The sequence below is a fragment of the Chrysemys picta genome, chromosome 17 (genome assembly GCF_011386835.1).
Source record: "Chrysemys picta bellii isolate R12L10 chromosome 17, ASM1138683v2, whole genome shotgun sequence".
Lineage (NCBI taxonomy): Eukaryota > Metazoa > Chordata > Testudines > Emydidae > Chrysemys > Chrysemys picta.
The window spans coordinates 1,747,856-1,763,249 of record NC_088807.1 but is presented as its reverse complement, the minus strand read 5'-3'; the positions used below and the strand labels follow the sequence as shown (position 1 = coordinate 1,763,249).

The following is a 15,394-nucleotide window of genomic DNA, read 5'->3' as shown; positions in this document are numbered from 1 at the left end:
CCCCCCGAATAATAGAGCATACTGGGGAGGTGCTGCAATGACACCGCTGGCCCACCAGGGGGTGCTGTGGTACCAGAAGAGAGGACAGCTGGGATGGGCGCTGAGGGCTGGGGCAGAGGGTTGGTGTGCGGGGGGGGTGCGGGCTCTGGGGTGGGGCTGGAGATGAGGGGCTTGGGGTGCAGGCTGCCCCAGGGCTAGGGCAGGGAGAGAGGACTCTCCCCAGCTCTGGGCAGGGGCCGCGGGATGGCGGCTCTCCCCGGCCAGGGCAGGTCCGGGGCTGGGGCCCCGAGCGCCTGCGCAGCTTAGAGGGAACGTTAGGCCCCAGGAGTTTAACCCCCCGGGGACCCAGCGGCTGGTTCCTCTCACAGCTCTGGGGAGGGGCCCGACTCGGCTCTCGCTGGGCTCAGTGGGGAGCAGGCGTGTGCAGGAGAGAATCCCACTGAGGAGTGTGTAGAGACCCTTCCCCTTCGAAACACGAAACGCCCTGGGGTGAATGGGGCCGGCCCCGCGCTGGGGTGAATGGGCCGGAGCTCCATTGGGGTCGATGGGGCCGGCCCCCGGGTGGGGGTCAATGGGCCGTAGTTCCATTGGGGTCGATGGGGCCGGCCCCCGATGGGGTCAATGGGCCGGAGCTCCATTGGGGTCGATGGGGCCGGCCCCCCTCAGGGGTCAATGGGCCATAGCTCCATTGGGGTTGATGGGGCCGGCCCCCCGGTGGGGTGGGGCAGCAGAGTTTCAGGTTTCTCTGTCCCCACTCCCAGGGAGCTGGATTTCACTCCACCCGAGCCGGGCCTCTGGCTTCCTACCCGGCGGGTGCGTAATCATTATCCCCCCACCAGCAGTGCCTGGGGCTCCCTGGCGGAGATCAGGGCCCCCCACTTCGCTTGATGTTCTACACACCCGTAGAGCTCACGACTTAGCCACGCAAAGGGTGTGTATGGCTGTGGGGGAAACTGAGGCACAGAGCGAGGCAGGAACAGAGTCCAGCTCTCCTGCGTTGCAGCCCAGAGCCGGCTACACCCTGGCCCGCTAACCGACAGCGTCTGAATTGTGCGGGAATCACAGGTCGCGGGACCTCAGCAGTGCCCAGAGGCCATTCTGGCCCTTGGCACCGGGGGGCAAAGTCCTGGCCCTCGCTGCAGAGAGTTGCTTGCAAGCCCTGGGATGGAGTCTCAGGGGGCAGGTCCCCCCCTTGGATATGGGGCAACATCCCAGAAGTCTTTGATCCTCTCCTTAGCTCTCACCCATTCTAGCGTCCGTCTGCCCCGGCCTGCTTCCTGCCTCAAGGGACAAGACGTACAAAGAACGAGGATCCTTGTGGCACCGTAGAGACTGACAAATGGGGGGAGGAATAGCTCAGTGGTTTGAGCATTGGCCTGCTAAACCCAGGGTTGTGAGTTCAATCCTTGAGGGGGCCACTTAGGGAACTGGGGTAAAAATCTGTCTGGGGATTGGTCCTGCCTTGAGCAGGGGGTTGGACTAGATCCCTCCTGAGGTCCCTTCCAACCCTGATCTTCTATGATTTGGGCCTAAGCTCTCGTGGGCTGAACCCCCTTCAGCAGCTATGGAGAATACAGGAGGAAGAGACACACCTCTACCCCGCTATAACACAGCCCGAGAGAACACAAATTCAGATAGAACACAGTAAAGCAGCGCTCTGCGGGGCGGGCTGCGAGCTCCAGCAGATCAAAGGAAGTTCAATATAACACAGTAAGATTTTTTGGCTCCCAAGGAGGGCCACCCAGAGGATTCAGGGGGCCACCGAAGACCTGGAGTGGAAGAAGCTCTGGGGGCCCAGGCCCTGTGAGAGTTTTCCAGGGCCCCCGAAGCGAGTGAAGGACCCCGCTCGAGGGGCCCCGAAAAACTTTCATGGGTCCCCACTTGCCCCCCCCTCTGGGCAGCCCTGCTCCCGAGGCAAGCGTTCTATCCAGGTAGAGGTGTAGATACACACAGAACATGAACCAATGGGGGTTTGCCATACCAGCTGTAACGAGACTAATTAAAAAAACCTTTTGTTGTGCTAATCAGGGTGGCCCATTCCAACAGTTGACAAGAAGGTATGAGCAACAGTAGGGGAAACAGATTCCAGTGTGTAATGACCCAGCCACTCCCACTAAAACTATTCCCCCAGGCTAATCTTTTCCCTACAAAAACAACAAGGAGTCTGGTGGCACCTTAAAGACTAACAGATTTATTTGGGCATAAGCTTTCGTGGGTAAAAACCTCACTTCTTCGGATGCATAGAGTGAAAGTTACAGATGCAGGCATTATATACTGACCCATGGAGAGCAGGGAGTTACTTCGCAAGTGGAAAACCAGTGTTGACAGGGCCAATTCAATCAGGGTGGATGTGGTCCACTCCCAGTAATAGATGCTTCTGTAATGAGCCAAAAACAACAAGGAGTCTGGTGGCACCTTAAAGACTAACAGATTTATTTGGGCATAAGCTTTCGTGGGTAAAAACCTCACTTCTTCGGATGCATCCGAAGAATAAATAAATAATAAATCTGTTAGTCTTTAAGGTGCCACCAGACTCCTTGTTGTTTTTGAGTAACAGCCGTGTTAGTCTGTATCCGCAAAAAGAAGAACAGGAGTACTTGTGGCACCTTAGAGACTAACAAATTTTTTAGAGCATAAGCTTTCGTGGGCTACAACCCACTTCTTCGGATGCACTCCTGTTCTTCTTGTTGTTTTTGTAGATACAGACTAACACGGCTACCCCCTGATACTTGACACCATGTAATGAGCCAGCCACTCCCAGTCCCTATTCAAGCCCAGATTAATGGTGTTGAATTTGCAAATGAATTTGAGTTCTGCTGTTTCTCTTTGAAGTCTGTTTCTGAAGTTTTTTTGTTCAATGATAGTGACTTTTAAATCTGTAATAGGCTGGCTCACTACAGAAGCAGCTTTTCCTCTCCTGGAATTGACACCTCCTCATCTATTACTGGGAGTGGACTACATCCACCCTGATTGAATTGGCCCTGTCAGCACTGGGTCTCCACTTGCGAAGTAACTCCCTGCTCTCCATGGGTCAGTATATAATGCCTGCATCTGTAACTTTCACTCTGTGCATCCGAAGAAGTGAGGTTTTTACCCACGAAAGCTTATGCCCAAATAAATCTGTTAGTCTTTAAGGTGCCACCAGACTCCTTGTTGTTTTTGTAGATACAGACTAACACGGCTACCCCCTGATACTTGACTTTTCCCTACGGTTGCTCACACCTTCTTGTCAACTGTTGGAAATGGGCCACCCTGATTAGCACTACAAAAGGGTGTTTTCCTCCTGCTGGGAATAGCTCATCTGAATTGATTAGTCTCCTTATAGCTGGGATGGGAACCCCCATTTGTTCATGTTCTCTGTGTATATATAGAGCTCCTACTGTCAGGGCCGGCTCCAGGCACCAGCTTGCCAGGTGCTTGGGGCGGCCACTCCGGAGGGGGGCGGCACATCCACCTGTTGGGCGGCAATTCGGCGGACGGACCCTCACTCTTGCTGCTTGGGGTGGCAAAAGCCCTGGAGCCGGCCCTGCCAACTGTGTGCTCCACTCCAGGCAGCCGCTGACGTGGGTTTAGCCCACGAGAGCTGAGGCCCAAATACAGTTGTCAGTCTCCTTGTTTTTGCTGATACAGACAAACACGGCTCCCCTCTGAAGAGGTAAAAAGACACTCGGAACACAACGAAACTGGATTGTATTTCAATCGCTTCTCTTTGCCAAAGGGGAGTCGGCTTCAGGCAGACCACGGACACGGCGAGTGTATCTAGTGTGCCTTGCACACACACACACACACGCAGAGCAGGGCTCAGTCCCTCCAGCAGGGGGCAGTACACACATGCACACACACAGAGCAGGGCTCAGTCCCTCCAGCAGGGGGCAGTACACACACACACACACACACACACACACACACACACACAGAGCAGGGCTCAGTCCCTCCAGCAGGGGGCAGTACACGCACGCGTGCACACACACACACACACATGCAGAGCAGGGCTCAGTCCCTACAGCAGGGGGCAGTACACGCGCGCACACACACACACACACACACACACACACACACACACAGGGCTCAGTCCGTCCAGCAGGGGTCAGTACACACACACACACACACACACACACACAGAGCTGGGCTCACACACCCACGCGGGATCCTCCACAGCCATGCTCCTGGTTTTCTCATGTGCACAATGCTCCTGCCTGGCCCCGATAGTGTTTTGCACCCGTGTAACGCGCTGTGCGAGGTGCAGGCCGACGGGGAACTGGGCCTGACCGCCGTGGCACGGCGGCTGGCGTTCAGCGGGGGACGAGCTGCAGCTGATACCCGCGCGGCACCTTGCCGAAGCCGTGGTACTTGGGGGTGATGTCGAGGTCCTGCGGGCGGGCGGGCGAGCGGAGGGCGAAGCGCTGCAGGATGGCGGTGAAGTAGAGGAAGAGCTCCATGCGGGCCAGGCCCTCGCCGGGACACGCCCGCTTCCCTGCAAAGAGCCACGGGCGTTATTTGCTGGGGGGCTTTGCGTAGCCCCCTGGAAAGAAGATTGCGGATGCACATCCCCGGGGCCCGATTCCCAGGCTCCCTCAGAATCCCCCCCAAGCAGGGGCCTCCCTGCCCCGTGTGGCGCTGGCATAGGGGCCCTGCACCCGCCTTGCACAGCCGCCAGCATATGGGGCGGATCGGAGTGTGGCCGGAGTGCGCTGTACTGGGGCTATTCCCTGCCCCCCAGGGCCCACAGGGGGCGGATCGGGGGCGTGGCCGGAGTGCGCTGTACTGGGGCTATTCCCTGCCCCCCAGGGCCCACAGGGGGCGGATCGGGGGCGTGGCCGGAGTGCGCTGCGCTGGGGCTATTCGCTGCCCCCCAGGGCCCACAGGGGGCGGATCGGGGGCGTGGCCGGAGTGCGCTGTGCTGGGGCTATTCCCTGCCCCCCAGGGCCCACAGGGGGCGGATCGGGGGCGTGGCCGGAGTGCGCTGCGCTGGGGCTATTCGCTGCCCCCCAGGGCCCACAGGGGGCGGATTGGGGGCGTGGCCGGAGTGCGCTGCGCTGGGGCTATTCCCTGCCCCCCAGGGCCCACAGGGGGCGGATCGGGGGCGTGGCCGGAGTGCGCTGTGCTGGGGCTATTCGCTGCCCCCAGGGCCCACAGGGGGCGGATTGGGGGCGTGGCCGGAGTGCGCTGCGCTGGGGCTATTCGCTGCCCCCCAGGGCCCACAGGGGGCGGATCGGGGGCGTGGCCGGAGTGCGCTGTGCTGGGGCTATTCCCTGCCCCCCAGGGCCCACAGGGGGCGGATCGGGGGCGTGGCCGGAGTGCGCTGCGCTGGGGCTATTCGCTGCCCCCCAGGGCCCACAGGGGGCGGATTGGGGGCGTGGCCGGAGTGCGCTGCGCTGGGGCTATTCCCTGCCCCCCAGGGCCCACAGGGGGCGGATCGGGGGCGTGGCCGGAGTGCGCTGTGCTGGGGCTATTCGCTGCCCCCAGGGCCCACAGGGGGCGGATTGGGGGCGTGGCCGGAGTGCGCTGCGCTGGGGCTATTCGCTGCCCCCCAGGGCCCACAGGGGGCGGATTGGGGGCGTGGCCGGAGTGCGCTGCGCTGGGGCTATTCGCTGCCCCCCAGGGCCGACAGGGGACGGATCGGGGGCGTGGCCGGAGTGCGCTGCGCTGGGGCTATTCGCTGCCCCCAGGGCCCACAGGGGACGGATCGGGGGCGTGGTCAGAGCGCACTGCGCTGGGGCTATTCCCTGCCCCCCAGGGCCAGGGCCGGCTCTAGGCATCAGCAAAACAAGCTGGTGCTTGGGGCGGCACATTTTTAGGGGCGGCATGGCCGGCGCCAGAATGCCGCCCCTAAAAATGTGCCCCGGCCGCCCTAGCTCACCTCCGCTGCTGCTGCCAAGGCGCGCGAAACAGCTGATTCGCAAGCCGCTACTCGCTCCCCCTCCCTCCCAGGCTCTCAAACCTGGGAGGGGGGGAGACTCCAAGTGGCCGCGGCGCGGGCGCCGCTTCTCCCCCTCCCTCCCTCCCTCCTAGGCTTGAGAGCCTGGGGGGAGAAGGCAGGGCTGGGGATTTGGGGAAGGGGCGGAGTTGAGGCGGGGCCGGGGGGGGGTAATTAAAGAACCGGGGGGGGGGGGGGGCGGCCAAAATTGTTTTTGCTTTGGGTGGCAAAAATCCTAGAGCCGGCCCTGCCCAGGGCCCACAGGGGGCGGATCGGGGGTGTGGTCAGAGCGCGCTGCGCTGGGGCTATTCCCTGCCCCATAGGGCCCATAGGGGGCGGATCGGGGGTGTGGCTGGAGTGCGCTGCGCTGTGGCTATTCCCTGCCCCATAGGGCCCATAGGGGATGGATCATGAATTAGAGCAGCCCTGAGGTTGCTGTAAGTGACACCTGGACCCAGCAGCTCCAGGCTGTGTGGTGCACAAGGGGGTTTAATGCCCCGTTCTGACCACACCTGGGTTCAGCTTCCCGCACACACGCCAAGGACTCCAGGGAGTGCCCCGGGGACTTCCATTTGCCCAGCTAATGGACAGAGGAGGTGCTCCGACGCCAGCGCGAGGAGCCCGGGTCTGAAACCGTTGGGTGCGTCCCAGGAGCGCGGGAGCTGCGACCCTTGCTCAGCCCCCGGGGCAGCGGGTTTTGCTGTATGAAGAACCAGCAGGGACCAAGCTGAGGGAACAACTTGGAGTCTGGAGGGGGCTGGGGAGACAAGGAGACCCCGTCCTTCAAAAATCCCACATTGCCACCCGCATCACACATCCCGCCGAGCCCTCGCTCATCTGCTGGTGTTCACCCGGCACAGGGGGCCGACACAAGCCCTACGCCCCACGGAAGTCCTCGAAAGAGGCCGTTGTGGGTGTCTAGGCCTGTGCACAGGGGCAGGATCTATGCTGGCGCCTCGGGCAGCGTCGTTTCCAGCGCGTGTGGCACCGCACCGCCGGGAGACGGAGCTCTGCTTTTGCCCCTGGGCGGGCGCCCTGCGAATGCAGCTGCTAAAGGGAGCCCAGAACCGACCTGCGGAGAAGGCCATGAACGCCGCGTTCTTCTGAAATCCACCCGCCTCGTCCAGGAAATGCCCGGGGTCGAAGGTCTCCGGGTCTTCGAACTGCGCGGGGTCGTGCAGGACGGAATGCAAGACGGGAAAGACGGCCGTGCCCTGGAGGGGAGAATTCAGACCCGGCTTAGCGGAAACGGCTCCAGATCCAAGAGCACGGATGCTTATGGGCCTTCCCTAGAGATGGACGGCGCCTGCCTCCCTAGAGGGATTTGGTCCTTCTCAGGGCTGGGCTTGAGACCTTCTCGTGAGCCCTTCCTGCAGCCCCCCTTGTGCCGGGCGCTGCACAGACTCAGAGCGAGAGACGGCCCCTGCCCCAGCGAGCTACAGTCTACATAACCACAGGACGGATCCTTAACCCCATGGCTTCGTTGTGCTATAAATAACGCCCCTCTCGTTAAACCAGGCCAGTGTCACGGTAACAACCCCCGACAGCGGTCGTTAGCAGGGTTTGAACCCGTGACTTTCAGCCTCATTCTCAAACCAGCAGCAGCTATTCTTGCCAGCCACTAGAGGGCAGCAAAACCAGCTTTGCCAGCAAGTCGCACGAGGCCTCGTGCTGTCATTTCTACCCCGTGCAAGGTTGGTGCACCAGGCTGATCATTCCAATCCAACAGCTCCCTTGCACAAGCGCAGCCGCCAACACCGGGGGCAGGGCGCTGGGGAACGGGGCCCCACGAGCACAGAGCGGCAGCCGCCCGACCCTTTTCGTCTGAAACTTTGTTTGGTGAAAAACGCAGCTACGGCGACACTGAAACGGTTCAGGAATTCGTGGCCTTTGTGCCAGATTGGTCACTCTGGAGGGAAAACTCTGTTTTGTGGAATATTTCTGAAACGAAATGGGTTGTTTTTTTTCAGTTGGAGCCCACTTTTCATTTCAAAACATCTAAAAACGGCCGAGAGTGAGACAAAACCTTTCCTTCGACCGGAAACAATTTCCTTTTTCTTTTTTTACTCTTCTGTTCTCTGCAAAAATGCAAACATGGTTCATTTTCGGTCCAGCCTGAAACAATTTTTCACCCCGGCTTTTTGAAAAGACCCAAGAACTGAAAGATCCCGGCTCCGCCCCGTTCTAGCTCGAAGAGGCCCAGCTCGGGTTTCGGACGAAGGGGATCCGTGTCATGCGTACCTTAGGGATGGCGTATCCCCTGAACTGGGTGTCCCGTGTCACCGAGTGGGGAACGCCCAGAGGAATGATGTCCGCGAACCTCTGAATCTCATGGATCACAGCGTCGGTGTAGGGCATCTTGGACCTGTCCTCCATGCCCGGGATGCGGTCCTGGCCAATGACTCGCTCAATCTCCTCCTGAATTCTTTCTGTGCAAACGAAAGAGTTAAGAGATGAGCCGGGCGAAGGTCCCTTTTCCTGCCATTCCCTTCTCCTGGGGTGCTGGTATTTCTCAATCCCAGCCCGGCAACGCTACTCAAGGCTGGTCTTATGGTGACGGCAATGGGCGAATGCTCAGGTGAGCGAGGTTCAAGTCCCAGCTAGCCCTGCATAATACAGCCACTGAGAAGGGGTAAGCGAGTCCCTAAAGGACTGGTGGCATGGCTTTGTGCTTAGGCGAGCCAGACTGGAGTCAGGAGTGGTAGGTTCGATTCCTGGGTGAGCTGTGACAAATCTCCAGGCCTTGGCTTCCTTCCTTTAGCTAGTTGGCCTGGAAATGCTTTGGGGGCAGTGTCTGGGCAGCGCTGGGTTCCTGCTCTCTGGGGGCGTGTTTTGGGGCCCTGGAGAATAGGGCGCTTGTTATTGACCCCGGTTGGTGAACAGGGAGAAGAGCGGCCCGGAGCTGCTTGAGAACACCAGGTGGACAGAGGCTCGGTAGAGCGGGAGCTCTCTGTTGCCATCTGCTGGTGAGCGTGGGAACAAATGGGCCAAGCCTCATTTGCATTTCACTCCTGTGACAGTTTGGGGCAAGTTGGTCAAAAATCAGTTAAGTTTTAAATCTGGGGACAATCAAACATGTTTATCCCAGCTGGGAAATGAAAGGACAAGAGAACTGCACCGAATGTGGCTAGGGTGAGGGGTCACCATAACTGAAATAGTAGTCTCGTGTGGTTGGGTAAGTAGAATCTGGGCAAGGCCCAAAGGAGAGAAAGAACAGGGGTAATGAATGTGCATTGGTTGCTGTATGCGAGGGCTTTGTGCAGGTTCTGAGCCCCCAAAGTAGCCCTGCCTGTGGTTTGCACCCTGCCAGCCTTGGATAACAAACGGTAAGTGGGGCACAACGGAGAAGGGATGCGGCTAGTTCTAGAGCGCATTGCCTCAATCTCTACTCACAACTGCAGATGAGACGGAAAGTTGAGTTACCCTGGGGTGGATCTTACCTAACAGATGCTGTTGATTTAATTAATTGCTGGTTTTCCCAAGTTTTAGTCTGTCCACCCCCCCGCCCGCTCCTCCCACTCGCTGAAGCTCAACAAAATCAGACTGGAAATTTGGTGGCAGGGCCATTAGCGGGCGGAACATCTTCCCAAAGGCTGGGGGGTTCTCCATCACTGGCCATTTTCCAGCCAAGATTGCTTGTTTCTCTAAAAGCTCGGCTCCGTTTCAGAGGGGTTCTCTCTGGGGCGTTCCAGGGCCGGCGGGGTCCCTTCTGGCCTTGGAACCTAGGAATAAAGTTTTCTTTGTTTTAACCCCCTGGACAGGTGCTTGGATGGGGAAAGTGCTGCCGATGCAGGGTTCCCAGGGGAGGCTATTTAGGGTGGGGGCTGTTTGTGAAGTGCTCAGCCGGCGCCCCTAGACAGATCTAGTGGAGACCTGTGACGTGCGGATACTTCAGCAGAATCAGCAGCCCATATCTCAGCGTGGTGCTGGTGGTTTCCGTGCCCGCGAAAAATAAATCCAGTGCCGAGAGGATCAAATTTTCATGGTGGAATTTGGTGTCCGGATCGTTTTCCTCCTAGAGACAAGGAGTGCAGAGGAGAGGTTGTGAGTCCCTTGCAGGGCAGAACTGTGGCTTTCTCGAGCGCTCTGATTTCAAGCGCTGGGAGGATGGACTAGCAAGGGGGCTATTCTGATAACGCTGGATAAATTCAGATGTTCTGATGTTGGTTTCAGCCAGGCTCTCTTTGGGTGAGGGTCACCCGAGCCCGTTCTAGATCTTGCTGGGAAGCAGTTTTCCTGTCTTGTGAAAACGGTCGAGATTTTGGACGGTTTTTTCCCCCTGTCCCGAATGTCAAAATTTGGAATGTTTTGGGGAATTGAAAATCGGACTAAAATGGGTCGTTTTGCTTCAATTTTGAGCGTTTTTTAAAAAACAACAACTAATAAATATTTTGTGCTCCGCTGGAATTTCAAAACAAAAAGTCACGTTCAGCTGGAAAAATGAAAATTTTCATTTGGAAACGGGGCATATGGACAATTTTGAACCTTCAAATTTTTTCTACATCGAGAAATTCCTTGAAACCGACCCTTTCCTGTGGAACGGTTCGGTTTTGCCGAATTGGCATTTCTCAACGATCAAATGTTTTTCTCGCTGAATTCCCAACCAGCCTTAGTGATAGGAACAGGTGGACGCTAAACCAGAATCAATGTGTCTACACGGGGGCTTCACCCCAGTTGGGCTAATCTGGTTTCACCAAACCCGGCCTGGTTTACACAGGAGGTCAGACTAGATGATCACACTAGGATCCTCTGGCCTTGCAGTCAATGAGCTGAGGAGTGCCAGCCGGTGAGTGCCAGCCCTGCCGTCCCCGCCGCTAACGGCCCTGACCTGCTGCATCCGGATCAGGAAGGCGTCTGTGTAGTCCCGCGGGGAGGACGGGTCCAGGGTCTCTTTGTGCTTCCGGACGACCCTGGCCACGTAGCGCTTCTGCTCCTCGAAGTTCTCGAAGAGCCGGTTGTGAGGGCCGGGCAGGTGGTTCATGATGGCGGGGAAGAGGTTGTAGAGCTACCGGGCGTAACGAAGGGGTCGCAGTGGGTGCCAAGTGATTCCCTCGTGCGTGGGGCGAGATCCCCCAACCCCCCGGAGCAGAGAACTCAGTACCAGGCCTAGGGCACCGCTGAGGTCCCCCTTCAGCCATGCCTAGGCCTGGGGGGTGTTAAGTGGGGCCTGGGGGAGGTGGTTAAGCAGCACCTAGGCCCTGTGATGACACCCAGCTGGGAGGGGTTAGAGGACAGGATTAGATCTTGGCTGGGGTCTGGGCAGCGCCCGGCGCGACGGGGCCTTGATCTTGGCTGGGGTCTGGTCAGCGCCCGGCCCGACGGGGCCCTGATCTCGGCCAAGGTCTGGGCAGCGCCAGGAGAGACGGGGCCCTGATCTCGGCCGGGGTCTGGGCAGCAACGATCTTTCGCCCTCTATTGGCCGGTCCACAGAGCGGATACGAGCTACTACTGCTACCAGCTGAGGGAGCTGCTCCTTTGGTTCAACCGGCAGAGCAGCCTGTGTTCTGGGGGCTGGAGCTCTCCGATCCAGTCCCTGCTGATGACCCATCCAGGGGGAGATCACAGGTGGGATGCAAAGGGCCAGCCCGGCCGGGCCTCGCTAACCCATCCCGCAGGGGCTCTTACCTGCACCCAGATGGTGTCCACGCGCTGGACGTTCGCCTGGATCAGGTCGAGCAGCGTCTGGAACTCCTCATCCTCGTAGCTGAACCGCGCCCCGAAGACCACGGAGCAGATGACGTTGGAGACGGAGCGCCGCAGCACGAAGGTGGGGTCCAAGGGCATCCCTGGCGGCCAGGTCCGAGAGCTGCTTAATTGTGGGGCTCGGTCCCACCGGCGCAATGGGGCTGGAGGAGCAGAGGAAGCCCCCCCGCCCAGCGCGGAGAGCCTGGGCACACGGACGTGGAGAGCCTCCTCCACGCCAGCCTCAAATGCCAGGGGCACGGCTGGAGCGGGTCTGCACTCCGGAGATCCCACCCCGCCCCATGGCATGGCCATGGCAGCAGGGGCGTAACTTAGAGCAGCCCCAGGGCTGCTGCAGCGGGGGAGGCGCACATGGCTTGTGTCAGCAGGAGGCCCTGAGTCTCTGCTTGGGCGGTGCCTCCCCCACTCCTGGAGCCCCAGTGCCTCCTGCGTAGGGTGCCCAGAGAGCAACTGTGAAAAAATGGGACGGGGGTGGGGGGCAATAGGCGCCTATATAAGAAAAATCCCCCCAAAATGGGACTGTCACCCTACTCCTGGGTTGTGTAGTCCAGGTGCCTCATGCTTCCGTTCTGTTCTCTTCTCTTGGCCTGGCTCTCTGACGGGACTACATCTCCCTTGATGCACCATGGCTTTGACACATGCCCCCCCACCAAGAGGGCAGAAAGTGATGCATCGTGGGAGTCGTAGTCTGGCCAGATTGCCCAGGCTGTAGAGGAGAATGGGAACACGGGGTACCCGAACTACAATTCCCATGAGGCCCTGCAGCATCATTTTGAATGGATATTTTATGGTCAAAATTTTCCCTTGGGAACCCTCCAGCTTGAGTAAGAACACAGGGAAAAGGAGGTGGGAATTCCCGGGAGTCTGGAGTCATGGGACAAGGAACGGGGGGGACAGTGGGAGACACCCACGTTGGACCAACCCCCGTTCTTTGAAAATACCAAAGCCAGGATACCTTCTGTCTTCCTGAACTCCTCCAGCAGGTACCGGACTTCCTCCTGGATCCGCTCCTCGATGCTCCTCTTCCCCATCCCGAAATCCCTCAGGGTGCTGAGGGCAAACCGGCGCATCTGGCGCCACGTCTCCCCGTTGCTGAAGAAAAGCCCTGGGCATAGACAGAAAGGCACTCTGTGGGCACGCGCCTCCCAGCGAACAGGGCTCGAGTCTCAGCCCCGCGCCGGAAATGACCTCCCCCCCCCACCGATCACTGCGGAGAAAAGTTCTTCTGCAAGAGATCGTGGGTAAAACGCCGCGCTGCCGTTTCTCGCGGCTTTGGGAGTTTTTCCTTAAAGCCCCAGCTCCTGGAGTCCCGTGATAGCTGAGAACCTCAGCTTTTATTTAAAGAAGTTCCTACCCCTAATGGGTGTGGGGGGAAAAGCTTGAAAAGGTGACCCCTGGAGACTCAGGAAACAGGAGGTGAAAGGAAAGGACCTGACATTCGTTATTTTTAAAATAGCCAGTGATTTGGCTTTAAAAAAACCCTCAGGGTTTTTTGGCAGCTGGCTCACGAATTTTTGAATGCTTGGGGCTGGCCCAGACTCAGTTGGGGAGAATCGCAGGTTTTCTGTCTGTCTCCGCACACCACCTTCCGTCTGTCTCTCCGTCCCCGACACTCGCGAGGAGAGGGCCTGAGCGCTCCCCTAGGGAAATCGAGAGCAGGAGTAAAGCCCCCAGTGGACTTAGGCTCTGTGTTGAGGCTGCTTTGTGGGGTGAAACCTCTGCTCGGGGGTGAGGGTGTGATTTGGGTTTTTCAAAGGTGTGAATTTCCCCTTGGGGTTGCTTTGGTCCGGAGCTGGGTGCGTTTGGGATTTTCCGTCAGCATCCCAGGACGCTGTTTCCCGATCTGAGCTGCCGTGACGCCGTGAACCAGACTGTTCCTCACCATTGCCCTTGCTGGTCCTGTCCAGAAGAGCTAACCCCTCTCGGCCACCGAACTCCTCCGCTTGGTCCACCAGGGCTTCCTTCACCGCCTCGTAGCCCCACAGCACCACGGCCCGCTGCGCCCCCAAGTAGATGGTGAACACTGGGCCGTACTTGTCTCGGAGCTGCAGCAGGGAAGCGGATGTTACGTTTGGATACTCGGGTCTCCTACATGTGCATGCGCTGGGCCAATGTTTAGCTAATTAACCCCGGGTGGCACTGGGCGGGTGAGCATTATCACTGACTCTGTTCTAGAGACAGGGAAACTGAGGCACCAAACCAAACTGGTTCATCCACGGCCACGCACTGGGCTGGTTGAAAAACTTCCCCCTAAATGTTATTTTCCCTGGTTGTTTTTGATCAAACACAAAATGTGCAGCTTGGTGAAGCCCGGATGGGTGGGGCTGGAAACGTTTGGTTTTCACTTGCCAACGTCCCAGAAGTTTTCACTTTTTCACAAAAGGTTGAAATTTTCCACGAGGTGGAGAAACCCCAACCAAACCGAGGAACATGCTTCGGATCTGCTCTTGGTTAGAACTTGTGCTCGCCAGCCCGGTGCCCGTCCCACCGACCCACCCCGGCCTGGGGTAACTCACCCACCATGGACTGCGTTGCGGGATTCATTCAGCCAGCGCCGCGTTTCCTGGGTGTGCCGAGCTTCGACGGGACTACGCTGCCCGGGAACATATCCCCCCCAGCGAGGGAAGCAGCCCGTTCCCGACTGTGTATTCAACATGGCCAAGCAGATGAGCTCTTAGCCGTAAGGGCTGGTCTGTAGCCAAAATCATTCGGGCGTCTGTCCCATCACGGCCTCCGAAAGGACACGCCTGGGGCCAAATCTATTTACCCCAGCTACAGATCTGCACACGCCCGGGAGTCGAATCAAGCATTTGGCCTGTAGGAATCTCCTGCCTCGCGGCCCACTCGGGTGCAGGGAGGCGGCAGGACAGGGTGGCTTGGCCCTTTGCCTGTTAGGCCGGTTTCGGGAGGAGCTGCTGCCCCCCAGCTCTGTGCGATTCGTCCTAGGAAGAGCTGGGGGCGGCCTCCCCCTCCGCTGGCCCCCGACACGCCAGGCGGAGATCCTGAGAGCCAGTCCCTGGAGTCGGGGTTGTGTCTCCCTCTGCCACCAAGAGCCCGATGGCTCCTGCTCCTTGGGGCGAAGGGCAAGAAATCACTCGGGAACTGAACTCACCTCCAGCAGAGAGCGTAACAACGACGGTCCCCACAACTGCGGCAAGTTGCCCAGGAGGGGCAGTGGGCATGGGCCCGGGGGCAGGCTCCTCCGCCCGGCCTGGTGCCCCCTCCACAGCAGAAAAAGCAAGAAGGCCGTGAGCAGGATCAGCGGGAAGGTGAAGCCGGGCCAGAGATCCATGGTGCGGGAAGGAGGAAGAGGAAGTGATATGTACACACCCTTGGGTGGAGTTCGACCAGGAGCAGGAACTGAAGGTCGATTCCCAGCCCCAGGGGCCTGGAGCCGCACGGGCCTCGCACGCGGGGCTGGCTGGAAACTCTCCTGACAGGAGAACTGGCTTTTGCACTGGACAGACATGACGGCACCAGGCATCTGCATCCCCCCAAAAACCTTGTTTTGTCAGACCCCTCCCCCCAGACTGGGGGAAATATTTGTTGACGAAAAGTTGCATTTTTCCACTGAAAATTTCAACAATTTTTATTTTATTTTCATTGTAATTTTCCAACCGGGGGTGTGTGTGGGGTTCAGACAGCAGTACCCGCTGTGTAAAGAGACCGTCGGTGGTAGGTCCTGGATAGCAATCCCGGGTGCCTGGGAATGGAGAGCGTTAAAAACTAGCCGGGCTAAATAACCAGGCCGGGTGGCTCGAGAATCGCGCCGAG

General features: G+C 58.7%; 1 protein-coding gene across 2 annotated transcripts; it reads right to left on the bottom strand.

The window, feature by feature from the left end:
• Positions 1 to 3,673: 3,673 nt before the first annotated feature.
• Positions 3,674 to 14,962, bottom strand: LOC135972094 (cytochrome P450 2B4-like). Of its 2 annotated transcripts, XM_065571642.1 has the most exons (9): positions 14,733 to 14,955; positions 13,503 to 13,665; positions 12,576 to 12,725; positions 11,543 to 11,703; positions 10,746 to 10,922; positions 9,791 to 9,932; positions 8,159 to 8,346; positions 6,990 to 7,131; positions 3,674 to 4,474 (listed from the first exon to the last, which is right to left on the bottom strand). In XM_065571642.1, the coding sequence occupies exons 1-9, from the start codon at positions 14,910 to 14,912 to the stop codon at positions 4,293 to 4,295; spliced, it is 1,485 nt and encodes a 494-aa protein (XP_065427714.1). In that variant the 5' UTR covers positions 14,913 to 14,955; the 3' UTR covers positions 3,674 to 4,292. The 2 variants fall into 2 exon arrangements, with proteins under 2 accessions (XP_065427714.1, XP_065427715.1); XM_065571643.1 differs by lacking the exons at positions 3,674 to 4,474; positions 6,990 to 7,131 and adding an exon at positions 7,583 to 7,858 and having other exon boundaries at positions 14,733 to 14,962.
• Positions 14,963 to 15,394: the final 432 nt, after the last annotated feature.

Coding starts and splice junctions, on each gene's coding strand:
- LOC135972094 (XM_065571642.1), bottom strand. CDS start 14,912: ATGGATCTCTGGCCCGGCTTCACCTTCCCGCTGATCCTGCTCACGGCC. Junction 13,666..14,732: donor TGTTACGCTCTCTGCTGGAG/GTGAGTTCAGTT, acceptor TCCCTGCTGCAG/CTCCGAGACAAGTACGGCCC. Junction 11,704..12,575: donor GGAGTTCAGGAAGACAGAAG/GTATCCTGGCTT, acceptor CCTGGCCGCCAG/GGATGCCCTTGGACCCCACC.